This window comes from Syngnathus floridae, chromosome 2, assembly GCF_059516105.1.
Source record: "Syngnathus floridae isolate MCC-2025c chromosome 2, RoL_Sflo_1.0, whole genome shotgun sequence".
NCBI classification, from domain to species: Eukaryota; Metazoa; Chordata; class Actinopteri; order Syngnathiformes; family Syngnathidae; genus Syngnathus; species Syngnathus floridae.
Window position 1 is genome coordinate 7,458,728 of NC_142414.1, and position 27,641 is coordinate 7,486,368.

At 46.2% G+C, this 27,641-nt stretch overlaps 4 protein-coding genes across 8 annotated transcripts; 2 read left to right on the top strand and 2 right to left on the bottom strand.

The window, feature by feature from the left end:
* The first annotated feature begins 312 nt into the window (after positions 1-312).
* On the top strand, positions 313-5,149 carry wnt1 (wingless-type MMTV integration site family, member 1). The gene is made up of 5 exons (XM_088358990.1): positions 313-1,470; positions 1,568-1,679; positions 3,189-3,442; positions 3,565-3,830; positions 3,903-5,149. Exons 2-5 carry the CDS (start codon positions 1,579-1,581, stop codon positions 4,392-4,394), a joined length of 1,113 nt encoding a protein of 370 aa, XP_088215116.1. The 5' UTR covers positions 313-1,470; positions 1,568-1,578; the 3' UTR covers positions 4,395-5,149.
* Positions 5,150-8,382: 3,233 nt separating this feature from the next.
* ikzf4 (IKAROS family zinc finger 4) lies at positions 8,383-14,177 on the bottom strand. Of its 4 annotated transcripts, none has more exons than XM_088369425.1 (9): positions 14,085-14,102; positions 13,283-13,385; positions 12,512-12,608; positions 12,316-12,445; positions 12,005-12,250; positions 11,766-11,933; positions 11,543-11,698; positions 11,346-11,477; positions 8,383-11,101 (listed from the first exon to the last, which is right to left on the bottom strand). In XM_088369425.1, the coding sequence occupies exons 3-9, from the start codon at positions 12,512-12,514 to the stop codon at positions 10,431-10,433; spliced, it is 1,506 nt and encodes a 501-aa protein (XP_088225551.1). In that variant the 5' UTR covers positions 12,515-12,608; positions 13,283-13,385; positions 14,085-14,102; the 3' UTR covers positions 8,383-10,430. The 4 variants fall into 4 exon arrangements, with proteins under 4 accessions (XP_088225551.1, XP_088225549.1, XP_088225550.1 ...); XM_088369423.1 differs by lacking the exon at positions 14,085-14,102 and adding an exon at positions 13,451-13,611; XM_088369424.1 differs by lacking the exon at positions 14,085-14,102 and adding an exon at positions 13,446-13,611.
* A 132-nt stretch (positions 14,178-14,309) lies between these two features.
* dnajc22 (DnaJ (Hsp40) homolog, subfamily C, member 22) lies at positions 14,310-16,755 on the bottom strand. The gene is made up of 4 exons (XM_088369427.1): positions 16,478-16,755; positions 15,386-15,966; positions 15,028-15,323; positions 14,310-14,956 (listed from the first exon to the last, which is right to left on the bottom strand). The coding sequence occupies exons 2-4, from the start codon at positions 15,924-15,926 to the stop codon at positions 14,786-14,788; spliced, it is 1,008 nt and encodes a 335-aa protein (XP_088225553.1). The 5' UTR covers positions 15,927-15,966; positions 16,478-16,755; the 3' UTR covers positions 14,310-14,785.
* A 1,888-nt stretch (positions 16,756-18,643) lies between these two features.
* On the top strand, positions 18,644-27,641 carry lmbr1l (limb development membrane protein 1-like). 2 transcript variants are annotated; one of them, XM_088368473.1, is made up of 17 exons: positions 18,644-18,894; positions 21,440-21,524; positions 23,054-23,087; positions 23,321-23,460; positions 23,526-23,629; positions 23,691-23,814; positions 23,878-23,946; positions 24,016-24,080; positions 24,168-24,240; positions 24,303-24,392; positions 24,459-24,535; positions 24,594-24,671; positions 24,740-24,813; positions 24,890-24,980; positions 25,533-25,599; positions 25,739-25,900; positions 26,374-27,641. In XM_088368473.1, the coding sequence occupies exons 1-17, from the start codon at positions 18,826-18,828 to the stop codon at positions 26,457-26,459; spliced, it is 1,488 nt and encodes a 495-aa protein (XP_088224599.1). In that variant the 5' UTR covers positions 18,644-18,825; the 3' UTR covers positions 26,460-27,641. The 2 variants fall into 2 exon arrangements, with proteins under 2 accessions (XP_088224599.1, XP_088224601.1); XM_088368475.1 differs by having other exon boundaries at positions 18,646-18,888.

Consider the following 27,641-nt stretch of genomic DNA (forward strand, 5'->3'; position numbering starts at 1 on the left):
TCACAGACAATACACCCCAACTCAATCGCATGCACCCCCAACCAACCACCTCCATCAGAGCGACAACTTCACTTTGTCATCTCAACCTCTTCAGGGGAGTCATGAAGTTCTGAGTGATCCGTTCAAATGTGGCTGGATCGATTTCAATTGTCTGAATGTATAACGGGACAGTTTGGGCTGAGGTGGGAATTCTCTAAAGTGAGCCAGCTATATCAACACGCACATGTTAAAAGTTCGATGCGGAATTGAACAAAAACAGAAACAGAATAGACGCTGAGTCCCCCCCCCCCCCCCCCCCCTCCCCGAACACGACTCGCATAGTGACACCAATTCATCTAATCTCCTTCCATTCCCTAAGCCGCAGCAATGAAAAGTGCATTAGCATTCTGCTTTGGCGTGTATATCTAAGTGGCTTAAAAAGTGATTTGAAGTTGATTTGTATATAAAAGGCTCCCCCTTGATCCGGATTGAAGCTAATCTGCTCGGTGTCGCATGACTGCTTCAGGAAGCCCCGTTTGGGCACCGAGCTTCTCGCGATTCCAAATGTCGTCAAAGCTGCTTTACAAAAGCCCATTTCCTTTTTACTGTCATCACAAAGATTATTCTTCCACCTCTCTAATATGGAAGTATGCAAATTGGCAGATAAGCGCGGCGGGCGCGCGCACTTTGGGGACATTGAGATGACTGAAGAAATGGGCTCACACCGAGGGAGGTCTGCGGGCCAGATGTTGGAATGACTTATTTCTTAGTTCGAGCAGGACGCACACTCATTTTGCGGCACCGCGCGCGTCAAATCATGTCCAACCGAATCACACATACAAGCGAGGCGTGGCTGCGCGAACTCGGTCCAAAACGAGAGCGAGCTTTCAGAGAGGAGGAGATAGAGAGTTGGCGAAAGGGCATTCCCATGCAGCCGCCCCCACGTCTGCACCGTGACAGCCTAGCGGACGCCACCTTCTGCCTGCGCGGAACAACACACGGAGAAGAAAAAAAAAATTCCAGTGCGGATTGGATCATGCCCTGCATGAGATTCCACAAATGCGCAACGCCACGGATTGCCCCCCCCCCTCTCTCTCATCTGTCTTTTCTGCACAGTTGTGTTTCCTTATTCATTGTGCGCCCCAATGAAGAGCATTAACCATCCCTCCCTCCAATCCTATTGAAAAGACTCCGAGGAAGAGTGAGGGGGGAAAAAACACAGAGGGAGACGTGAGCAGCAAATCCCTTTTTTATTCCCCCCTCGTAGCACTCAATAAGAGAAGAATGTGTTGCCTATCTGCTGTCACCGCCGAAGGGATCAAGTCGGCGGGACCGTCCCACGCGCTCCATGCACCGCGCAGAGCATCACTCGGAGGGACACAGTGAGGAGGAGCGCATGCACGCACGCAGCTTCCTCGCATGCGTGCACGACTCTTTGACTTCAAGCCTGCGATTTGTCTCACGTCGACAGCAGTCAATTAACTCCGACTGGTGAGTTGATGCACCTTGCACAAGAAGCGATGTTTCTCTTGAAATCGCATCGTGATTGAGTATTTATTATATTTAATGTGTTTTTTTTGGGGGGGAGGTGAGAGCGCGATGCGGAGTTTGGCGCTTCTGCTGGGAGTCAAAGCCGCCTGCATCCTGCTGGTGTCGTCGCTCTCCGGTACCGGGGCGGTCAACAACAGCGGCCGCTGGTGGTGAGTCTAAAGCCAATTGGGCCAACTCAGCTCTCTGTGCATGGAGTTTTTTTTTTTTTTTTTTCACGCTCCGATATCAGATATTGTGTTACTTTTGGCACCGTTCACTAAATTCTACCGCACGAGCTCTTCTGCTTCCAAACTGCCAGTGCATTTATTGTTCTTTCTTAGAATTATTATATCATAAATGCATTTGCGATACTGCCCCCCCCCCTACCCCCGAATAAAACAATTCGTTTATGTAAAATTAATTAACTGTCGAATAGAATCCAATAAGAAGACTCGTTAAATAATATTTGGACACAAGGGAGACATTTCTTGCTTTGAGGTTAGGTTTTTGTTTTCGTTGCATTGTTTTTATGAGCGTGTTCAAATGTTTGTTAATTGTGGTTTGGGCACTTTGGACAAAAGATTTGAAGCATTTTGGAAGAGTCTTTGCTGTTTTCAATAAATTGACAGCTGACATTCCAGAAGCTTGCGAGGCTAAAACAAACGCTTAAAAATAAAAGTCAAATTATTAGCACTCATTTTCAAAGCAGAAGTAGGTCATTATATGAGGTGAATGAGTCGAAATGAAAAAAATAGACTTGCCAAAAATGTCTTCAGAAGATAAATTAAAATGAATTTCAAGTTGGGCCTAAAATACACATTGCCCTCAATTTTGCGCACCTTGCAAGAAGCTGAATGTGTCAGAGCTGCCCGTAGTCATTCATGGTGGTGGCAAAAAGGTGGATCCAAATGCACAGAAGCGGAAAGGTGGGGCAGAGGTGCTCTCCAAAAATACAAAAAATGAAAACTTACCTGTATTCATCAATAACACAAAGACGTCCAAAATAAAGTGACAAAATCCTTGACTGGCATTGATGTGAATTTGCCAGAGACCGCTAACAGCAACAATGAATTGACTTGGACCGAAAGAGACCAGGAAACTTTAATCCGAGCAAGTGATGAGACACCTGGACAAGACACAAGTGGCTGACGGAGCTGATTGGCTAACACAATTAAGGGGCACAGGTCAACGAGAGAACGTAGTGACTGCCTCGTTATGGGTACAAAGAATACGGGGCAAAACTCAAATCAAAATCGACACGTGACAAAACGTCAACATTGGCAACATGTGCTCGATCCAGTTCTGGTTCACTTTGATTTGCTATTCAAACAGCATTTTGCCCTTGTTTGGACAGCCAGTCAAAATCTAAATTTTTAGCCCAACTCGATTGAAAAGCCTCAAAGCACATTAATTCTGACTTTGGACTCTTTTTCTACTCTTTTTTTTTTTCTTCTTATGAAGAGAGACTTTTTTTTCAAATTTTTTCACATTTTTTTTCAAAATATTTTCTAATTTTTTTTCTCATTTGTTCTCATTTTTTCTCATTTTTTCTAATTTTTCTCATTTTTTTCTATTTTTTTCCCTCATTTTTTTTTCTCATATTTTCTTCTTCTTACAAACAGAGCCTTTTTTCAGCCCAGTCTGACTCTCCCTTTGACTCGTCCTTGTGCTTGCGCCAGGGGCATCGTCAACGTGGCCTCCTCGTCCAACCTTCTGACCAACTCCAAGAATGTGCCGTTGGCGCTGGACCCGAGCCTGGCCCTTTTGAGTCGCCGGCAGCGTCGACTGATTCGGCAGAATCCTGGCATCTTGCACGCCATCACGGCAGGACTGCACACGGCCTTGAAGGAATGCAAGTGGCAGTTTCGTAACCGCCGCTGGAACTGCCCGACCACCCACAACCCGGCCATATTTGGCAAAATTGTCAATCGGGGTGAGTCTTTCTAGTCTTTCCCTGCGGGTCGTCCTTGGAAGACTTTTGGGAGGCGGGGCGGCCATTTGTCCAGCTACCAGATGAAGTCCGGCTTCTGATGAAGCCTCGCTGTGGTTTCTCAGGCTGCAGAGAGACGGCCTTCGTGTTCGCCATCACCAGCGCGGGGGTGACGCATGCCGTGGCCCGCTCGTGTTCGGAAGGGGCCATCGAATCGTGCACGTGCGACTACCGACGCAGAGGCCCCGGGGGGCCCGACTGGCACTGGGGCGGCTGCAGCGACAACGTGGACTTCGGCAGGATGTTCAGTCGGGAATTCGCCGACTCCAGCGAGAGAGGGCGAGACCTGCGTTACCTCACCAACCTGCACAATAACGAGGCCGGCAGAATGGTGGGGAAGGACGCCGGGGTCGGGTCGGGCGAGCGGGCCACCGAGTTTGACTTTGCTCTCCTGTCATTACAGACGGTGTCGTCGGAGATGCGTCAGGAGTGTAAATGTCACGGCATGTCGGGCTCATGCGCGGTACGTACCTGTTGGATGCGCCTCCCGAGCTTCCGCGCCGTGGGCGACGTCCTCAAGGAGCGTTTCGACGGCGCTTCCCGGGTGGTGTACGCCAACAAGGGCAGCAACCGTGCCTCCCACCGAGCGGGCCCTCGCCACCTGCAACCGGAAAACCCAGCTCACAAACCCCCTTCCGTCGTGGACCTGGTTTATTTTGAGAAATCGCCAAACTTTTGCTCCTACAACGGCAAAAGCGGCACTTTGGGAACTTGGGGTCGAACTTGCAACAACTCTTCTCCGGGGCTGGACGGATGCGAGCTGCTCTGCTGCGGACGCGGTTTCCAGACTCGGGCCGAGAGCATCACCGAGCGCTGCCATTGCACGTTCCACTGGTGCTGTCACGTCAGCTGCCTGAACTGCACCAGTACTCGAACAGTACACCAGTGTCTATGATAACCTGGCGGCGGCGGCATTCCGGGCCCGTGAGAAGCAAAAGTCGCTAGCAGAGAAAGTCTCAAGTACTGCACATGGGCAATTGCGAGGGAGAACCAGACAGGGAACTTTATCAAGCCCAAATTCCAATCAGTGGATAAAAGCACAAACGTATCAACAGGGTATAAAAGTTCACGCTTGCTTATATTTAATGCTCAGAAGTGTTGTGAAAAGAAAACTTGATAGCTCATAAAGAAGAAGAGACTTCATTCTCTTGCAGATCTTCCAATTCTTTGACAGCAATCCATTGGTTGCGGCCCAATAGATAAAAAAATATATATCCTCCAGCACATTTTGATTTCTTAGAGACACTTCTCAAACCTGATCTTCTGGCCGCAAAAGTGACTGGCACAGGTAAGTTGGAGAGACTTCGCCAGCACCAGTGGCATCTTCTCAGCACGTTTCCAGACCTGATTCAAACCACAGAGACTTAATCAGCTAAGAGGACCAAAATGTTGTACAGATCCAAATATTTATATAACAAAGTCATTGCTGGATGAGCCGTCGAATGTCTTTATTTGTTTTGTAGGATGATTTCCTGGAATGACCACTTGGTGTGTTTTGCCATGCACTGAATACACACTTGCTTTTGTCAGTGTCAATCTAAAAAATATTTGATATTACGCTAGTAAGATGCCAGCGAGCTCTTTAGGGAAGACGAGTGATGTAGGCGCCATTGTATGATAGAACAATAAAGTTTATATTTTTCAATCTGTCCACGTTTTGGTGGTTTTTTTTAGATGCTCAACCAAGTGAGCATCTATCCCTGGGTGTCCTAAGCTTAATCCTATTATCAGGGGCAAAGCTCACAAGACATCTTTGCATCTGGGCTCTCCATTGACAAAGGCAGCTTATGCAGACACAGACACCTTCACGGCGCCATCTAAACTAGTCTTGATTTTTTTTTCCTGAAGAAATGAAAACGGGCATAGTTGGCTCCGACGCTTGCTTGGCGGCGAGGAGCAGGCGCAGGGTCGGCGGGCGGAGGGTCGTTAGAAATTGATCGGCTATCGCTCGACATCTAATGTAAAAAAAAAAAAAAAAGATAGGCTGAATTTCTTCCATAATGCAAAAAGAAAGATGGAGGACTTTGAGGGAAGCTGGGAGTAGAGCAGGCGGGGTTCAAATAGCAGGCATGAGAGCGAGGTGGGAGAGTCGGAGGGTGAGGGAGGGGGGGCGAGGGGGTCCGTGCCTGTGGGAGTGCTGAGGAGTCAGTGATAATTAGCTCAATTAGTGACAAAGGCAGTGTAATAAATACCGACTTAGTGTCTGGGTCCCCGCTGGCCTCTCCGTGCGCAGCCTGCGATGTGGCCCTGGCCTGATGGACAATTCATTAAAGTGACAAAATAGCCCAGCGTCCAGGCGTGACGCAGCAAGTTAGCACCCCGCCGGCCCGGCTCATTGTTCTAATTGTCTGGGCCGGAGTCACTTTGTGGCCGCCTCCTACTTGAGCCACCCCGGCCCTCGGAAAAGCCCGGGCACTTTACGCCCCACCTTAGTGTGTGAGTAGGTGATCGGCAGGTTTGGGGCGGGGGACAAAACAAAACAGTGAGAGCCCCTCGGGGAGGGGGGAGGCGGCGGGATTAGCCCACGGAGGTTGCCCGGGAGCGCCGGGAGCAGCGCCGATCGGAATGTAGGAGAGATGAGTCCAGAAGCTCGGATGCGGGACAAAGCGAGAGTTAATAAGGAAAGATTGAAGGGGCCGGCGACAATGGGCCGCCACCCGAGTCCAGATGAAATTGCTTCCGAGGATTATTGGGAGAGGGCGTGAGCCATGTCGGCTTTGTGTGCGGGTGTGTGTTTGGTCGGGCATTTGTGTGTGTTTGTGCCGGGCAGGGGGAGAGCTGGATTGATGGCCGCCCCTCCGGTCGGGGAGCGGGGGACCGGGCCGAGGCTAACCGGCTGTTCCCACAGTCTGTTCTGCCGCGGCCACCTTTGACACACGGGCCCGCCAGGCGGCGAGCGGGCAGGCGTGGCGACCTGCCCGGCGTCCAAAACAACAATACTGTCGCCGGACGACCAGAGGGGAAGCGCGGGCCGCCGAGAAAGGCGAGAAATGAAACCAGCCCCAAAATTGCTTTGAATGAAGCTTGGAAAATAGGCGGGACTGCGACTGACTGAAAGGTGATGAGCAGCTTCTTGTAGAAATTCCTCTCTGAATGTCGGGAGCCTCTTTGCCCGCTGGCTGGAGCGGCTTTCCATTTAAAGGTCAATTTGGGTCACTGAATGGTGGCAGGCCGCCGCCCACCGTGGCTGAGAAGGACAGTGTGGGCACAACGGGCAGGAACTGAAAGTCTACCTTTTGGTCATTGTGTTCAAATTTATGCTAGTGTTGTCATGACGCCAAAGAATTAGAGGTGGAATTGTCTGGAGCCGTGAAATAAAAAGATACTTGAAGTGGATAGATGGACAGACTGACGGAGGGATGGATGGATGGGCGGATGGTGTGTGATTGCAGGCGGCAGCTGCAAGGCAGAGCCAGCTCAGGAGGAGAAGGGCAAGTGACCTTTGGGGCAGATGGCAGTTCCAGAGCGAGAGCCACGCAGCATCACAATGGCCGTGGCCTCCTCCGTCACTTCATCATCCGCCGACCTGCCGCAAGCGAGAGCTGCTTTCATTGTGCTCCGGCTTCATCAGCGACACGGCACATTCCGTGCAGCCCTCAACAAGTGTTGAAGCGAGAAGGACGAAGCGGGCTGCTGAAACATTGTGTGCCCAACATTAATAATACGGGATGGATGGAAGAACAACAAAACCCAGGACGCTGCTTTCCATGTATGTCCCACATCAACAACATGAGCATCCTTGAGCCAAGCCGTACATGTCTGCGTGTGCTTGCATGTGGCTGCCCGCACGCTTCCTGCTGCCATTTACGGTCCAGCCCATCTGGCAAGAAGACAAGTCCTCTTTGAGGCCATGGAGTGACAGGGGACAGCCAGGCAACCACAGGAGCCACACATTTGCCCCGAGTGCCCGGAATGGCTTGCATAACACAACTACTACATTCTCTCCATTGCTACAAAACATTGTGGGTGTCACATTGTTAAATAAAAAACATGCCACCTGCGTTTATGGGACACACGCAAGCTTTTATCGCTAATGGCTTCCAGAGCTACAGAGAAACTCAAAGCGGCGCCAGCTGTGTTTCAAAACACGCGACTGCACCCTTGAAAAATAAAAGAAAAAGTTCATTCTATAAAAACACAATTTGTTGTTTGTGTTGCTGGTGGGTCCATTCTTTTAGTTTTTTTTTTTAGAATTAAGTTACTCATCAAAGGAATGCGTTTTAGCTTCACAGCAGGTGCCAAAGTGTGATTCATAATTTCATGAAACCAAATAGCAGAGTTGGAGCAGCAGATCAGCATGTAGACCTCATTTAAAAAGTATAGTTTGTTACTGTACTTAAAAGGGAAGATTGCTCTTTTTTATTTTATTATTATTATCATTATATTTTCGCTGAATACGTCGCACCTTTTAGTTGCAAACCACTGAAAATAAAGTTTTTTCTTCTGTAACGAGCCGCGTAATCTTGATTTGATTGCCCTCTAGCGGTCAAATCTTGGCACTACACATTCTAACATTGCTCAAGAAAAAAAAAAGTACACTGGAACTAGCGCCAACTGCTGCGTGGTGTCTTTGCCCCATTCCCCCCCCCCCCCCACACACACACGCACATTTATTAGTGACGTCACAATGCCACGTAGGACACTACAAAATCGGAATCAGGACCCAGGACAGTGGCATGCGCCATCATACCCAGTTTGAAGCAATGTGGCTAGATTTGCTCATTAAACTTTGATTAATTACGTGATGTCATTTGCTTGAACGATACATACACCACGTATGACGTCACTTGGTGACAAGCTATGCCATTTTGTTGAATTCCGCAAAGACAAACGTTTTAGACATACCTTGGAAGAAAATGTATTCCATAAAAAGAAAGCAATAATCATTTTAACAATAACCCGAACTTTAATAACAGTAAAAAGTTTGCAGAATATCGAGGGCAACGCATTTGTAATTGCAGAAAACATCTCAGAAAGCAACAGGACATTTTGAAGTGATGAGGCAGTTCAACTTTGAGGTAAATTGTTTCTGTCATATAATAGCACTCACAAAAGAACACAACAAAATCCACACAAGGAGACACAACCCCATGCCTCGTTTTTCACTGAACTTCACATTTGCAAAAAAATAATAATAATAAATTGACAATTCAGGTGAAAGCAGGGTAGTGACAAGCACACATGCTGTCGTCCAGTCACGCACGTTCCTTCATTTGAGGTTCTTAATTTTTTTTTTTTGGTCAAACTACCTCATTACATTCTGTGTTTAAAAAAAAATCACATATTAAAGCAGCAAACCCACAATAACAAGTCAAAAATACTGAGTTTGGTCTCATTCGTGTTCCCAAAATCGACATGGACAGAAACGTCACTGTACTGTAGCAATAAGGTTGTTGGGTGCTAGAAAGAAGCAGGAGGTAACATCTCTCGTCCGCTTGAGGAACACGCCGGAGAAGATTTGGAATATAGCTGATTAAATACACCCAGGTTGAAACAAGCGACACTTAAGAAATAGACTACCAACATAATTCAAGTTAGACTTGCTAAACGATGACGCCAATTAACTTCCAAGTGCCACGAGCAAAGTGACTCAGTCCTATAAATTGTGCAACGTGATGGGAGTCTGAGAAAGGCAAATGATATGACTTTCATTGTGAGAGATTGATTCAGTCGTTAGTTCGGGGCAGAAGAACGAGCACGACTAAATTAAGTCGTGTAAGAGTAGGTGAAGTCCTGCCGGCGCCATCTTGGCCAGGGTCTTCCTTGTAAACTTGATGGCTCAAGTTCTGACCAGTTCCTCGAAAGGCTCACTCCAACACATGCAAGGTAAGCTACTTCTACTTTCACGAAATGTCCATAGTTCTGGTTCTGCACCGAGTTTCCAACGTCCAACACTGTAAACAATTATAATTAAGGCAGTCCTTTTCAGTTTGGAGCCTATGACGAAAGCCCCGCCCCCTTTTCCGGTCCCAGAGGTCCAAACCTCTCAAGTGCAAATGAGGCTCACACACCTCACTGACGTCACAATTTGCTCAATGTAAACACGGTGCCTTCCGTTCTGCTTGTGCACGCAACCATTTCATGGAGTAATTGAAGTCAAGGGGAAGATGGCTTGTCAACATTTCCCAGCACCTGTTCCCTTCCTTTTTTTTTTTTTCAGTTTGGGAGGAATCCCCCAAGAAGGCACTTTTCAAGCAAAATCATATTTTGCCCGATGATTCAATAAGAGTGCAATCCATCATTCCATAATTTAAACAAATGCTGCTCTCGGAAGATTCTTCACCCGTTTTTGCTTCATTTGAATAAAACCAGGCCCAGCCATGGCCGTCCGGGAACCGTCAGCCTGCAGCGGCTGCTGCGGCCACCAGAGGGTGCCAATGATGCATCTACTGTGCGCGATTTAAATCTAATGCATCATGATTTTTTTTTCTGACAAACTGGGTTTACATGGAGGCTTGTAATCCGATCCAAACAACATTGAAAACCCAAACACAAAGAAAACGCTCCATATTAACACCTCAATCGGAATACATAGGCCCAATTCGAATGGAATGGAACTCGGATTCACGAGGGCAAACTATTCTCTTTCGCAATTCCATCAGAAGTGGCGTTTGACGATCTACTGCCGCCCTCCGAGCAGAGCTTCTCTGCGGCGGGAGAGCTTGACAAAAACTAGTACAACTATTACGTTAAATCGATGACTAAGCTCAATCTTGATACATGACGTCGATCACGCATCTTAAAAACGGCTGAAATTGTGGCGGGTATGTAAAGAGCGGATCGGAATGGATTGCATCACGTGGAAACGCTTGACCAGAGATCTTCGACGGGAAAGACAAAACAGTGCTGTAGCTAACAAAAGGACGACTTTTACATTTCAAGCATGTTGCGGAGGAAAGATGAGCCCCGGACGCTTTTCTCGGCGCTCACCTCAGGCCAGCCGGTGCTCCCCTCGACTCATGTGCGAGGAAAACTCGTAGCGGTCCCGGCTGCAGTGGCCGCAGATGTTGCACTCGAAGGGCCTGCGGAAGCCGTGGCAGCCCATGTGGATGGTGAACATGACGTGATCCAGAAAGAGGATGCGGCAGTGGCGGCAGTGGAAGCAGCGCACGGGGCGTCCGTCCCTGTCCAACACCCGAACTTTCTCGCCGGAGGGGAGCGGTGCACCCACGCCCCTCTTGGCGGGAGGCGAAGGGCACACTCGCTCCCACTCCGGGCCGAGGCCGTAGGGCAGCGCCAGGCTCTGGTAGTGGAGGTGCTGGTTGTTGTTCGAGATACGTGTTTGGACCGCAGCCCTGGCGCTGAGGTCTTCCGCTGTGCTCTCCGTATCTGTCGAGTCGGGGCATCCGTCGGGTGAGGTCGCGTGGCTGTGAAGCGAAGGCAGACCGTCGCAGCCTTCGCCCGCTTCTTGAGAGGGCGGGCCGAGAGGCGGCAGCGAGACTCCGGCTGGAGCTCCTTGAGGTGGCACCTTGCCCAGGATGGCGCGCAGCTCACACGAGAAGGCGGGATGAAACGCGACATCTTGGGGCTTCGGTTGCTCCCCTTCCCTCTCGGAACCGGACGACAAGTCACACGGGACTTGAAGATGGATGCGCCTGTCAGCTGGGAATCCCAAACAGCAGTGAAGGTCAATGGATGACCTTTGGTGTGTGATGGTATTTCATTTGGAAATATGACAACGGCGAAGCCTCAGAGTCTCTGCAAAAATTATCTTGCTTGAAAAATTAATATCAGCGGTGGAACTGGAATTATTCTAAATTAAATTGCATGACATACTGGATCCGACCCTTGTGAGGAGAACCGGTTAAGACAACGGATGTTTCATTTGGCAAAAACAACAACTTACCCAGAAACTTCTGTGGCGTTGACCTCTTGCGCTTGGTGATGCTAACTGCTAATCTATCCGCAAACTGGGCTTTCCCACCTGACGTGTCCAATGTGCGTTCAGCCATCGTCTCCAAATTTAACGACTGATCATCTGCAAACAAAATCCATCATGACCATTTTACCATTTTTTTTTCTAATGCATCAACTTCCACTGACCTTGTTGTAGTCTCTTGGAGTTGACCCCTGCCTTATGGTCCTGGTTCTTCAGAAAAGTATGGCAGCGGTCAAAATGGTCCTCCAATGTGCTCTGCTGTTTGTAGCTGCGACTACAGTAGATACACTTGAAAGGCTTTCCCCCAAGTGGCGAAGAAACTGCAATTGGGGTCAAAATGTCACATTGAAGCCTCACAATGGATGGGAAAAAAAAATAAATGTTGACCTGCATGTGTGCGCAGATGTCCGGCGAGGGCGTCCCTCCTCCGGCAAGCGTAGTTGCAAATGGGGCACTTGAAGGGTTTCTCTCCGGAATGCAACTTGATGTGACGTAACAAGTTGCCCTTCTGGGTGAAGGAAGCGCCGCACTGGTTACATTGGAAAGGCCTCTCGCCTGACAACAAACACCAAAAACCCTTTTTTTGTTTTTCCTTTTTATCAACTCGTCGGCCGGGATCCGCTCACCTGTATGGCTTCGTTTGTGCACCATCAGCACATTGGGTCCGATGCAAATAATCCCGCACACGTCGCATTGGAACTTTCCGTTGGGAAGTCGGACGGGTCCGGGCGAAGCGCTTTTGGAAGCGGTCGACTCCCCGTAAAGATTCCCCGGCCCGATTCCCGAGTGCCTGGCGTCCTCCGTCGGCTCCGCTCGGTTGGGTGACGGCGGCGATTTTTCTTCAGCGCGCGGCTCCACCTCGACGGGCTTTTCTGGAAAATCAAATGGAGCTTACACAAGCAGATGACACCGAGAGCCCGGAAAGTAGAAAGCGAACCCGCGTGAGAGCGACGAGTCAAAGTCCGTTGACCGTTTGGGTCGTCCGTCGACGGGTCGGGCTCGTTGCCTGACGAGTGAGCGCATCCGTTGCAGTCGTCAGCATTCATGCTTTCGCCAGATGCCTGCATCTGCCAAATCCAAGATGAAAAGTGTCGGCACTTCACTGAGACATCCCCGATTTGGAGTGGACTGACCATTTGGAACGCTTGCGATATAGTGCGAACTTGTCGCAAATGTGCATCTCAGGTCAGGGCTCGGCCTGCGCTGTTGGACGTGCATTCATCTTGCGGCCTGCGGATAAATAGAAGGACGTTGAGACGTTAGGAACGCTCTGCATGGATATTTAGCGCACAAAAATGAATGAATGAAAAAAATGATATTACAGTAACAACAATGCTTTGTTGATGGGAAAAAATTAAGAAAAAAAATACTATTAGTAAATCAATTAAAAAATATACCAATAAAAAATAAATTGAAAAAAAAATCAACAAAATTAAATAAAAATTAAATACAATTCTATGAAAAATTCTGAAAGACTTTGAGGTTGGTTTTTACACTGAACTGGGAGTGGCAACGAGCTCAACAAGTACCTGCACTTTGACAATTTCAGTGGGGTTCAGCAAGTTCACGACATTTTGCTTGCAAGACAAGGCCAAACTTGACAAGACAAACTCGCAAGTTGCGAGGTTGCAATGATCTCAATATACACAAAAAATTTTAAATACTTGATTAATTGAACACAAAGCTCTAATTGTGTTGTGGCAATGGCAACAGGTGCATAGTTGTAGCTTTTGCTACCTAGTCCGCTTCGTATTTATTTCCCCTAACAAGTACAGAAAAGCTTTTTACATTTTCAGTAAACTGGATAATTGTAAAAAAATGTCAGTTTCTAACAAAAACAAAAATCAATCTGACAGCTTCAACAGGTCAAGAATGGGACAAACTAATAGATTATAAAAACTTACTCTTGGTCTCCAAAGATCTACGTGGTCTTGGGTCAAGGCCTCCCAGTTCCTTAAGAGACTCCCAAGTGTCCAATTTGACAGAAATTTCTTGCTGGGTCAAAATCTGCCATGTATGAACCAAGATGACCCAAACGCTGAGAATAACAAACTTAATCAAACATACCGTACCATTCAACTCCTTTCTACCCGATTATTCCTTTTTCAGCCTTGGTGGAGGTCTCTCTAAATTATATCACGATGGAACACGCCGCACGAACAAATGCAGAGCTGCGGAACAAGGGAACGTTGATATGCTGCCTGCCTGCCTACTTCCGGCCGCTTGGAGAGCAACAGGCGCGGATGCAGACGCGCCAGTCACACCAGGGCACGGCTGGGTGGGGGTGGGGGGGGACGGCGCGTACTCTAGCGCCGACTCTTGACCGACAATCGTTCATCTCTGCAGGAGGGCGACCGTGCGGTTATTATTTTGCAAATAACTAGCTGGCCTCCACACACACATATTTGGCCACTTGTTTGAGCCACTCGGCGCGTTTCCTTGTTGGCTAAAAACGGCGTGTCACCAATGACGGGCGGATGACAGCCGCATCCACGCACGCACGGACGCACGCACGGACGCCCCAGCATCGAGCACATTCAGCGCTGCCATGCAATGTTTCAATGTTTCTCGCGCCCCGTTGCTATGGCAGCAGCGCACACGACGAATGGCATTCACCCCCGTTCAACTCTCGTGGAAAAAAAATAAAAGGCTTACAAATGGTGGCTGTTTTTAGGGTTCGCGAGCGTTCATAAAACGCCTTCTTACCTGCTCATCCACCGCTCGTTCTTGCCTTTCTCGGAAGTGTCTGGATTGAGCTTTGTTTTCAACGCTCAGGCAGCATCGCTCGAATTTTTTTTTTTTTTTTTTTTTTTTTACCTGAGAGCCCTAAACAACTTCCGGCCTGCAGACTGTCGAATGCATCGATTCGCATAAAGATGCAAATTGATTAGTAGGCCTTACGTTCAAAATAAACTAATAAACTAAACTAAATAAATGGCTTTTTTTTTTATTAGTTGGACTTTACATACGTCATTCAGTCATACATTAAATAACATTCAAACCTTAAAAAACAAAAAAGCGCTGCCGCTTTAACAATAAATTACAAACAAGACAAAGTATACGGTTATGCAAAGTAGCGTACAACATTCACGACTCCTGATTACGGGTGGAATATAACAGTTCAAGGATGGATGTTAAGAATGCGCCACTAGAGGGCAGCAAAGTACTGTCTTCCGTTTTGAAGTCAGGATTTGCAGGCCTTATCCTATCAATGTATGAATTTGAACCTTGTTTCTTTTAAGATGTTTCAGTATTTTGTTTACCGATGCGTAGCTCTCAAGTGTGTGAATAAAGAGAATGGACTGAATTTTCTTTCCAGCTCAAGTCAACTCTATCAGCCAAGAGTGGCAAGTTGGCTAATTTTTTTTTCCCCCAGATGATAATAAAAAATGACTTATTCTCAGCAACTATCTGAAGGGCCTGTGGCGCTGTAGAAGAACCCGATACGCCTTGTGGATCTTGATAAACGTGGCTTCGGCATCCTTGCTTGGGTTGTGATCCGGGTGCCAAGTCTTGGCAAGCTCCCTATAACCACGTGTTATCTCCTCAAGAGAGGCTTGTGCTCCTAGCGATAAAACCTGCAGTACATGACAATAAAGACATCAAATCAACAAAACACACCCAATGTGCTCCAAAAGCAATAACTCACCTTCAGCGCCTTTTTTTCCTCCTCCGTGTAATCTTTGAGGAGAAGAATTTCCAGCATCTTCTTCCAGGCTTCTTCATAATAGTCACCTCCAGTCACGACGCACAGGAAACGATACGGCATTAAAAGAATGTACTCCAAAGCGCTTCGGAGCCAAGGGAAGAACCAGAACATATCCAGTAGCGCCGTCACACAATCCGAGAGGTAATACAACGTGGCCGTGGTGTTATGGAGGACGCAATATGCCAACGGAGCCGAGAAGGCCAGCCAAGCCAGACTCAGCATGCAAAGCCGCAAACCTGAAAAGTACCCCAAAGGTCAAGGATAGTCGAGATTGAAGCCGGACGATTTTTGGTCCTACCAAGTGGCTGGGCGGTCCTCGCTCTCTTGTACCTGCGGTGCTGTGTGGCCGTGACACTAGCCGCCAAGCTAATGGGCAGAGGGGCGAGAGTGCTGCCATAGAATATCGGGGCAGTTATGAGACTAGCTTTGAGCGTTTTGGGGAGATCGGAGGTTTGTCGGCCCACGGTGGACACCAGGTGCACCCCTGCGCCCACACACAAAGGCAGAACAATCAAGTGGAAGAAAGCCAGGGAGCGCAGCCCAATTAGCGCCACCAAGCCAAAGTAGATCCCAACACACACCTGGCCGATAAAGCGAACTGGGTTTACTGGGGGAGGGAGCGCGTCGTAGTACATTCGATTCTGCGTCTTGGCATCTCGGTTGGCTTCACACACGTACGCCGGAATACGTATCAGGTCTCGGATCCAGCCGAAACCGAAACCTCCCAGGGTTAGGAGCCATAACAGGCCGTGGCTGTCCCGCCCCAAATAGAAATGGTGAAGGCCAAAAGGACCACCTAGCGCCCACAGGGCGTAGGCGGCCGTGACGCGTTTCACCATCTTGTGACGCCCCCTGCAGGTGATGACACTCTGGTGTGCCCTGTGGGGAGAAGACACATGAGTTTCATTTTTAAGTTGTGTTAATATTTGACAGTCGTTAGCTTCACTTTACTACTAGTCGGGGTTGCAAGGGACTGCTGTGCAAAAGTGATATACCGCGAGACTTGAAAAGTTATTACTTTTCTTTTTTTATCTTGAATTCAAGAAACATTGTACTGTTCCTCCTTGGCCACCTGGGGGCGTTATAATGCAGAAAAGAATTAGACTTTCGCAACTAATAGTAAGCGATGGCATGTTTATTTACGCTGTGGCTTGACTTTTTGAAAGGAAGGCAGCAAAAAAATAAAATAAATAAACCAAAAATCAGCTCATATTTTGAAAAACCCGTAAGTTAGATAACGTACCACAAGGCATCACGATAAATCGTTAACCGCATGTTGTATTTTCACAAATTAAATCATTCAATAATCTAAACACAGCAAAAATAAAGTAATCAAAACATCTTGATAACATCAACATACTCATGCCGGCCTAACGTTTTGTTTACTTGCCAATTTCGGTTTGAATGTTGGAAATCCTTGAGATGATCAATCTTCTTCAGTCTTTCTCCTTTCTCTTGTTGCAACAGTTTGGACTTTGTCAGTGACAGCACGTGATACACGTCAACGTTTATGGACCTTGATCACTCTCGGTGCTCATTGCCCCAAATCGTAATGGTAGCTCGTATGACATCATGACTTACATATTTACTCGGAAAGATTCGGGTCGGAAAATCCGATGTTTAAATTCGCTCTGTTAAATCGCTCAGTGTGCTGCGTTTGACATGTAGGTCACCGCGCATGCGCAAACGTGCACTAAATGTCAGGCAGCGATTTTTATTTCGCTTTCTTTTTTACTATAGTTTTGGTCATCAAAATAAGTAGGAGGAATTGGAACAAGTAAGAAGACCAAGACTTTCATACGAAATGGGAGGTGGACTTTTTTTTCCCCCCACAATGTCATTTTTGAAGTGAAAGTGTGTGCGTGCGTGTCCTTGCGTGGAAAAAGTTGCAAGCCTATTTTGAAAAAAAGAGTCTGCTGGATTCTGTCCACAATTTAGGGAGCGCGTTATCTGCGCCTCACGGCAAAAGCCTTTGCCAATCACCTGTTATCCAATTTACTCACTGCGGGCTCGTTTGATTTCTTCAGATTTAGGAAAATGCAAAGACACTGGAGCAGAAATTAGACTTACACAGATTGGTTGAGTTCAATCACAATTCTTGTTCAAAAAGCTCTGTTTTCAGGAAAGTACAATACAGCGCTGGGCCCTTCAAGAGCGGAAAGTCTCCATTCAGAAAAGGCAAAGTCCAAGGTTGTTAGATCAGTTTTATATTCAGTAGCACATTGTGGGCCGAGATTGATGGGTGAGGGTGGGGCAAGTTCGAAGGAGAGTCTGCTTGCATGGAAGTGGTGCTGGTTATGGGCGATTCGGTGTGTAGGTGGGGGGCTGTTGTCCTCCATCCCGTCTTTCGGCCTTGGCGATCATCTTTGGCCGAGTTCTCGGGTGGGGGCTGTTGTCTTCCCTCCCGTCTTTCGGCCTTGGCGATCATCTTTGGCCGAGTCTTTGGGTGGCTCCTTCTGGCACCTGCTGGTTTTATCTCCACGTGACCTTCCTGTGAACATTCTTCTCCAATCTTGGACATACACTGTCGTACCTCATTCTTATTCTTTTAATTTTGTCATTTCGTACGAAATTATGTTAGCTTTTGGCTGTGACATCATTAATCTATTGCTGTTTTTTTGATACATCATGTCTTTGCTTATTCTTAGTTTAATCATGCTTCCAACCGTATCTTTTCTTTGTAAGGCTAACTATTTCCCTCTGTGCAGAGCGTTCAGTAGTAATCAAAAACTGGCGTCTAGCATGAGTCAAAACATAAGATACAATCAAGTACTGAACGGTCAAGACGACTCTGGCCGTGTCCATGATTCAGAGAAAAAACATCAGGCATGCATTCCACAGTTCCTTAAGGGTCATTAAGCTATTTAGGCAATATATCAAAAGTCATTTGTTATTTCAAAGTGCTCAGAAATATATATCAGATCATAAAGTTATAAGAACCTTTCTCATCACCACTTATCAAAAATGTCTAGTTATGTCTTCTTTATTGATTTGGTGTGTAGGTATAATTATATGCTTAAAATGTTTCTTTTATTTATTTAACATGTGAATATACTTGTCTGCTTATGTACTTTATTCAATGAGGTTTGAGCATATCTGTTTTTGTAGCTAGGCAGGACTTTTTGTATTTTGACCCCATTTCCTGCAAGTCCATGCAGTGCTTTTAAACATAATTTAATCTTACGTTCACACACATAAGGACACACGTGCAGGCAGCCAAGGAAAGACGTCAGAGAGAAACCTATTTGGCATTTCTACATTTGGCCCAAAGCGATGTGTTTCATCTTTCAACCGTGACATTTTGATTCCAAATGCCAGGTAACTTCAGATGAGCGACTGGGAGCTCGGGTTCAAGTAATAAGTCATATTCGGAAGGGGAATCGAAGTACAACCACAGTTACTCAAAAATTGAAGTATATGCACGTGTGCTTGCTTTTTCTGTATTGCTTAGGATGACGTCAACATATCTGCGTTATTTTGTGATTATGATGAGATGTCCCGTGATTGACAGCTACCTGTGGCAAGGCTACTGTACTTAGCCCCGCCCCTCGGTCCCGCCCCCTAGCTTCTTAACCGAGTAGCACGGTGCTAATCGTAGCACACTCAACCCGACCCGAGCTGCTCCACTCACTTTCCATCTGCGGGGATTGTTGACGAGATGCGCCGACTTGTAACATTCGGACGAGCAAAAGTGTTTGGCTCGTGAAGCCGACATTTCCTCTGTTATGGTGTCGGAGGATGGAAACGGACGACGTGTCGTTGAGGGAGCAACTTTTCCACAACCGTGTCCGGGAGACCATCGTAAGTGTGCGTGCGTTCGCTTTTCATTCTCAAAACGATAAATAAACAATGCAAAAGCACACGTGAAGTGACGTCCGCTGCTGGGGAGCCTTTTTGAAGCGATGTCAACGCTACGTTACTTTTTATTCTTTTTTTTTTTTTTTTTTTAAATGCACGGATGCAGCTGGTAGAGAGGGGAAATGGAGTGGCCTCATCACCCCTTGCTTTTGACAATACATTCTTCTCTTTTTTATGTTTCCACTCCCAAGTGATCTACACTATCTACAACTCTAATGTTTCTCAAGAAAGAAAAAAAAATGTCTGCACAAGATAGCAGGAAATGCATTTAACCTGCTGCCATACTTTAGAATAAATCATACTTTCTTGAATTGTGGTCAGGCAAATACATTTTTTTTTCAGCTTTGAACGTGTTATTTGCTTTGTTGCATGATCTGTTCGGTCACTGTGGCCTGCTAACTTTTATTTTTTTCAATCAGTCAGTTTGCCCCCAAGTGTACATTTCATTTCCTTTAGAGCCTTCAAAGAGCTGACTAAAAAGGCATTCCAGTAAGATTAGATTTTTTTTTTCTGATTTGATTTTATTTTCTCGCCTAAGATGTCAAATGTTATTCATCTGTACTTTATACATGAATTACGAAATGCATTTCACGTGAAGCACTTTGCGTCCTCTCTGAAAAGTGCTACAGTATAAAAATCTAATTAGTAAACGAATATAACGATGGTGACGCCTTTTACGTTTAGCAACATTTTGACTTGGCTTCTTCAAGTACCTTGAAATGATGGTGGGGTCAAAAGGATGCTTTTAGTTTGCGGCATTGAAAAGGTTTGCTTTTAATTCTTCAAATACCCAAAACATAGTTCAATTTGGAGATACCATATCTACAAGGTTGCACTTTACTCGGCTTCTCGACACTCGCTCGGCCCAACCGGAATGACGTAAGAAAAGTTCAAGTGATCTTTTGAGTGTTTTCTGCTGCTTCCAAATTCTTTTGCTCAAAAGAAAACACCAATGTTGTTAGTCACGGCTGATAATTGGAGGACTTATTCCAGGAAGTGATTTTTTTTTTTTTTTTTTTTGAACCCACGATGTGAATAGATTGCAGACGAGCTCTGCGCTGTGACTGCTTGAATGCTTTAGGAGATTGTCAAACTTTTGCTGAGCGTACAATTTGTGTTCGAACCAGACTTTGACGCCAAAGCTCGTCTTGTCCCTTCATACTTGAGTACAGCAAATTCAAATGAGTCAAAACTCGGTCGTTGATCCCTGGAGCGAATTTTTTTTTTTGTTGAGAGATGTGATCAAGTTGTTTTGCATCTTGTTAGCAACGCGCAAACAGAAATAAGACACCAGCGAGAACTGGAGCTCTTTGGCGGAGGCACTTAACGTTCCAAAGACTAAGAATTCCGGAGCCACGCCTGGTACCTGGAGAAGGCCCAAGAAGAATGTCATGCGGATAAAAGACAAAAGTGTCTTGTGCACCTTTGATCGTACGTCAGCTAGGATTGGAGGTTAATTAACGTAACCATGGCAACGCTACAGCATCACGTGCAAATACTCGTGTGAAGAAGCCTTGGCGCGTTTTCCCATTCGGCTTCATTCGAATGTCCGCGATGACACTGTCAAATCGGTAGGCTGCTTGTATTGCCAGATATTTCTTTCCCGTATCTATTTCCAGATTAAATGTCTGAAAAGATGAAGAGAGAATTCGCCAATAATTTCAGGGAAAATACTATATTGGGATTAAATATCTTTATCAGGATATAAAATTGCCTATATAAATTTAACAAATGAGATTTTAAGGAATGGATCTATTGAATTAGAATGCTGATTTTTAATTAAATTTAAAAAAATAATAATTTTTGATTTAATTTTGATTATTTTTTATTCATTTTATTTATTTATTGTCATTAAATTTAATGTTTTTTTTTAAATAATTCCCATCCCGACTTAAAACGTTTCCGAGCGCTCCATTTCATAGATGTTTTTTTCTTTTGTCCCTTTGCCCCTTTTCCAAAGTAGGTCACCCGCCGTCCTGCCCCTCAGAATCGAGGGGGGCGGGCGTCCAACCCCCAAAACAACATTGCAGCCTACACATTCATTCATGTTTTCATTGCATCCTTTCTGCAAAAAAAAAAAAAAATTGTCACGATGCCATTTCTGCAGGCAAATCTCACCGCGTTGTTTGTCTTGACGTCAAATTAATTGGTGTGAGTCACCACTTTTTTTCCGCACCACCTCTTCTTGAGAGTTTGCAAATTTGTTGTTTCGAATTTGAAAATATGACATCCGGCACGAGCTCCTTCCGTCATCCAATGGAGCGTGAGCAATAGCGTTGACCCACATCTTGGACAGCAGATATCTGCCACTTACTCTCATTTAGAGGCCCTTAATCTCCTCTTTGCATCACTGTCACCCATTTGGAAGTCTTTGTTTGAATGAGCTAATGCCTCCATCTGTCGCCATGTCTCATCCATTTATCCTCTTTGCGCCTCTTTTTTTTTTTTGTTTAATTTGGAGCTGTTGAGCCTCAAATGTGAATTGTGTGTGCAGATCTGCGTGCTGCTGTTTTCGTGCCTCTACATGGTCTCCTACCTCATCCTGGCACGCTTCAAGAAGACCGCCGAGTTTGTCACAGGTGAGTCCAAAAGTTTTGTTTGGAGGCCCGCCCACCTTAGAAAATCCACTGGATGCTCGTGCAAGAACATTGGTGTGACTTTTTTGAGCAGACCCCCAAATCTTTAAATATTTATTCATTGCTTCCAAAAGCACAAACAAGCGTAAATGTGGTTCCTCGTATTTATAAGCCGTTGCAATGTTTGCGCGAATGTCTGAAAGTAGCTAAAGGTGCAGAAGGCGTGTTTGGCAACTATCCCCCCCCCCCCCCCCCCCCCCCCTCTCGGGCCGGATCAAGACGAGGAGGGGCTGCCCGAGAATCTCGTTCCAAGATAAACAGCGCCTTGTACTTTGGGCTCGTAGCTTCAGGCTCTTTTTCTGCTGACACAAACATCCTGACATGTTTTTAACACAAACTTTTTTGAGGGTTAATTTGGGTGGGTTTTAAATTCACTATAAAGTTTTGCATTTGAAGACATTCTGTTGTTTTTTGCTTTTTGCACGTTTAAGTGTGCGACTGGAGCGTACTCGTTGATTGGCAAGAATGTCGTGCTTGCATGTTTGGTTTCGTTGTCAAAAGTGGGGAGGAATCGTCTTCACATTTCTTTGAGCTTACGGTGGTTATGTAAGCCATTCAATATCTTGGCTTTATTGAGAGCAGATGTTCCAACAGGCCAAGTGGCTTTGCATCTGTTGCCGCGCCAGGTCCGCCATGCGCCAAATAGCAGCAGCACGTCAACAATGAATCGCAAGAGGATTAGGGACGGTGAAGAGGAAAAAAAAGGAGAGTGACGGGATTCTGATTTTTTTTTTCAGAATTCTGACTTTAAAGTGAGAATTCTGAGGAAAAAAAGTCAGAATTATAAGGGAAAAAGAAGTTAGCATCCGGTCCCTCTCCTTTTTTTTCTTCTCTTTTTTTTCTTCACTGGCCCTAATTCTCTTCCGTATTGTTTTGGAGCCCAAAACTTTTTTTTTTTTTCTGACTTTTTTTTCCTCAGAATTCTGACTTTAAAGTGAGAATTCTGAGGAAAAAAAGTCAGAATTATGAGGAAAAAAAAGTTAGCATCCGGTCCCTCTCCTTTTTTCTTCTTCTTATTTTATTCTTCACTGGCCCTAATTCTCTTTCATATTGTTAAAAGGAGCCCAAAACTATATTGTTTTTAATTAATTTTTTGTCTTCTTCTTCATGGATGCCTTTGAAACTAACAAGAAAGTTGACATTCCCACTGACAATTTTTTTGTTGTTCATTTATACCTTTTCAAAATGTCCTAATTGTTTAAGTTATTTATGACTTGGGACATTTTATTATTGTCCTGTTTTCTTTTTTTTTTTGCCCTTTTACATTTTACTGATATCTTTTCGCTCGAAATAAAATGGATTCATTCATACCTCTGATCCTACATTCCAAAAATCCTCCCTCTGAGGCCAGTGACAACTTTTCATTTCTGTATGGCTTGACCTTCACCTCTGCTCCATGCGTCCAAAAAATGACCTCCTTAAAATCAGAAACAAGATTATTCACAAAAAGTGAACGCTGTGCTTTCTTTCAGATGATATCGAGGATGCCACGGTCAACAAAATTGCGTAAGTGTCACGCTAATCATTAATCGTCTCACGTTGATTGTTGTCCGTGTGAGTGAATCGTCTGTTTATTACCCGGTGGAGTGCGGTTGTCCCTTTGCCCCCGACACGCTGGCACTGTCGTCTTACCTCGGCGACTCATCTTAGACTTTGCCCCTGTGCAAAAGCAAACAAACAAACAATGCAAAGGTGACTGCTGGTTTGAATGTGTTCCCCCCCTCCCCTTCCTTTTCCAGACTGTGGCTGTGCACGTTCACGCTGTCGGTGGCCGCCTGCGCCGTGCTGCTCCTGCCCATCTCCATTGTGTCCAACGAGGTGTTGCTCGCCTTCCCGCACAGCTACTACGTGCGATGGCTCAATGGCTCGCTCATCCACGGTACATTTATATCTCAGCTGCATTTTACAAACTACCAGAAAAATAACCTCCTTGTATTTTGTCAGGGTTGTGGAACCTGGTTTTCCTTTTCTCCAACTTGTCCCTGGTCTTCCTCATGCCATTCGCTTACTTCTTCACCGAGTCTGAAGGCTTCGTAGGCTCCAAGAAGGTAAGGGTGCCCGCTTTTGGACAAAGAGCGACTGGAGAGCTAACGTCGAGCTCGCCTCTAGGGCGTCATGGCGAGAGTATACGAGGCGGTGATCCTGCTGCTTCTTCTGGCCCTGCTGGTGTTGGGCATGGTGTGGGTGGCCTCGGCTCTTCTCCACCACAACGTGGCCAGGAAGAGCCTCTACGGTGAGTCGCCGTCTCCGCCACCCCTTGACAACTTTGGGTCTTCTCATATGTGTGTGCTTGCAGATATGTGGGAGTACTACCTTCCCTACTTGTACTCGGGCATCTCTCTCTTCGGAGTGCTGCTGCTGCTGCGTAGGTCTCGCTCGGAAAGTTCTGCATGGTTACCATATGGCCGCTGATTTTTTTTTGGTCTCTCCTCAGTGTGCACGCCTTTCGGCTTGTCTCGGATGTTCAGCGTCACCGGCAGCCTGCTGGTCAAACCTCGGGTGAGTGATATTTTAAATTTATTCATACATCTCACGCGTGTTTAAAAATAGCAGCTTTGAAGGTGAACTTTTCTGACTCATCCGCAGCTCCTCGAAGATGTGGACGAGGCCCTCAGCTGCACCACGTTGGAGGAGGACTCGCTCTCCAGGAAATTAAAGCGTGAGTTGCCCGTCTTGCTTTCATCCATTGCGCATGAAGTTTGACGGTTTGCTCGGGTGAAGGTGGCCGATCGGAGTCCTGCTGGGTCAAGCTGAACGTCGAGGCTATGAAGAAAGAGCAGCAAGCGCTCCGAACAAAGCGCACGGCTTTGGGTGCGTTTCGCCTCGCCGTCGGCCACGCCCGACGTTTGCGTCCTTAACTCCTTTTGACCTTTTCAGAGACGCGAAGGAAAGCTTCGGCCTGGCAGAGAAACTTAGGCTACCCGCTGGCCATGCTTCTGCTCCTCGCCCTCACCGTAAGCATCTTCTCGCGGGCCGACTGAAATTTCCGTGCTAATGTTTTTGGGTCTTCAGGTGTTGTGTGTACTGATGGTGTGTTTCAACGTGCTGGAGTTGCTCCTGTACGAGACGGCCATGCCCAGAGGGATGGAAGTAAGGATTAGCTGGGAGCTGCTGCCATGTGTGTGTCGCCGAGTGACAGCTTCTGTATGTGCTTTCAGGACCCCCATCTTGGGATGGCCTCCTTCTCCATGTTTGGCTCATTGGGTGCAGCGGTTCAAGTGGTCCTCATTCTGTATCCTTTGTCGAGAGTCGGCCATTTTGTGTTTGCTGATGGTTTTTAAAAATTTGTCCTCAACGGTGGCCGGCAGCTACCTGATGGTGTCATCCGTTGTTGGCTTCTACAGTTCTCCTCTCTTCACTGGCTTGGTGCCTCGTGCAAGGAACACAAACCTCACACAGGTACCCGATTCCTTGTATTATTATTTTTTTTGTTGGACTTTTTGTCTAAAATGAGATGTTGCACCTGCTCCCACAATATAAGAAATGTTGCGCAATCAATTGTTATCCACCGCACTTGTCACCTGTAGTTAGCTTGCTAGCTATTTAGCGATTGGCCAGGACACTCTTGGGAAAGACATTTTTGATATTTTTTTATAATCCAGGTAACATAAAATAATTAAAAGGAGACCACCATTCTGAAGTCCCATTTTACATACTTTCTGGCTGTTTTGTTTTTCAGCATTTGACATTTCATCAGTGACATTTCTGTCGCGGTGACTTCAAATAAAACAAATTTTTCATAGAATCACTCCAGTGTTTTAAAATATTTTGTGTGATTTTTATATAGATTATTTATTTATTTTACTGCTCCATCTTTTCTAATATATTGCTTGTTTGTTCACTTTGAGGTTTGTTGTCCAAAATATAGTGTGTTGTAAATAAAATCTCTTATTTCTCTTGTGCTTCTGTTCATAAGCTGCGTTTTTTTTTTTTTTCTTTGGTCCCCTTTAGATGATTGCCAACTGTGTTTCTCTTCTCATCCTGAGCTCGGCACTTCCAGTCTTCTCACGTACACTTGGTAAGGAGAAAGAAGCAGGCAAGCACAGTCAGCTTTTTTTTTTTTTTTTTGCACTTGTAGTTTTAATAACAGCCACACGAGGGCGGTAAGAGCCTTTGTGAAGCCAAACTTGAGTGTTGCACTTCTCTCTTGCTTTTAGGGATCACGCGCTTCGATCTGCTGGGAGATTTCGGCCGCTACAACTGGCTTGGGAATTTCTACGCCGTGTTCCTCTACAACATGCTGTTTGCCGGGCTCACCTCCGCCTCCCTGATCAAGACGGTCACCTGGGCGGTGCAGAGGGAACTCATCCGGGCGTTTGGTGAGTCTTCCTTTTTTCTTTTTCTTTTTTTTAAGTGGTCTTGCAACATGAGCGTTTTGAACTGAAATCGAGTGCACTTGGATGGCCGTCAAGCCTTTCCCAGCATGGGGCCCCATTTCCCTGTGGGCTGGCCGCTTTTCCTCAGATAGAAAGAATACAATTTGTACAGGAAAGTGTAAAAGGACAGGAGGAGATTCAGATCCCCTCGGGGGGGACCCGCCGCCCTCGACCCCTCGCAGCACACACACACACACACACGGAGTCTCCGCCCAACACAAACACACACAGTGGCCCTTCCGTATAGTTCAGATAGCATCTCTGCGCTAAGGCCACCTGACTTATTCTTTCCCTTTGCCTCCCAGCTCACTTTTGTTCCATGATGAATTGAGTCTGCTTTCACCTCGGCCCCTCTTTTCCCTGTTTTTAGCACCCCACCCTGCGATTGTGTAATCTCATTCTCTACCTTTTTGCAGGTCTCCACCGACTACCCTTAACCGTCTCACGCTCGACCGTACCCTTCAGACTCCTCCTGGCCAGCGGATTGTCCAAAATCCAGTGACTTTGTCGTCGCTTTTTTTTTTTTTTTTTTTTTTTTAAAGGATTGAGCCAAACACACACCTTGTCGTCATTGGCGACGTGGCCTGCACTGAGCAAAGAAGGATGAGACCGCCTGACCGTGTGCGGTGGGTGCTCCGGTCAGATGTTGCAGTAGATGAACAAAACCTCAAGGCTCGTTCCTTGTTGAGCTTGGAGACGGCCCCAACAGGTGCAACCTGAGACCAAAGCCATATTAGATAGGCGATGGCGACTTGTGAAAAGTGCAAGTCAGCAAAGCTATTTTCAAGTGAGGTCGTTTCCTCTTCCGGCTCTAGCTTGAGTGAACGCTCACGCTGGTTTTCTTTGTGACTCGCCCGCACTTTCTTCTCTCTCTCAAAGGGCGCTCCACGCTTTTAAGAGTTGGAATCTGATTTCCATCTGGTGCGGCCTGGACCGCTGCACGGTCGATCGCTCGGCAAAGCAGCACAAACAAAATGGCACCGTAAGGTTTCCAGTTCCTTTGGAGAATTTTTTTTTTCCTTTTGTAGATGAGCAAGTTTACAAAGTCAAACAGTGTGACTTACAAAGATGCTCGAAACGAAAGCTTTACACTTTGTCTTATGCATTGATGGCCCTAGGGGGCGACGTGTGACGTGGACCAACCATACTGTGAATAATGACCATGATGCCATTTTATGGGCAAGTGCAATACGTAACATTTAAAATAGATTTTTTTTTTTTAATGTGCTCGTCTCAGCTGCCTCTTGTTTAGTCGCTTTCAATTTTTGGGTAACTTGATAGGCCGAGAGGGCCAAACTGGTCAGTTTGCCTTCCTCGGCTCTGTCGACGTCGCTGTGACCAGCAGGGGGCAGTCTATCTCAAATTTAACAATCTGTATTTTCTGTGCGGTCTTTGCTGGCCTTTTTAAAAAAACAAAAACAAAAAAAATTGACCACCACATTGTATGATCACTCTGAGGATTGTCCTCTCACTATTTTTTGTCTTTTTGAATCAGCTGGAACACAATATTTACTTATTTCACATGCGAGGAGCTTTACATCACGGGTTTTTACGTATGTTAAATTGTCGAACGTGATACCGAATCTTTAGAGTTCATCTCAAAGATTGCCAAATAGTTCTCATTGTTTACTTTAAAACACTGTTGTCATTTTAACAGGAAAACTAATAAAAAAAAATGTCTTTA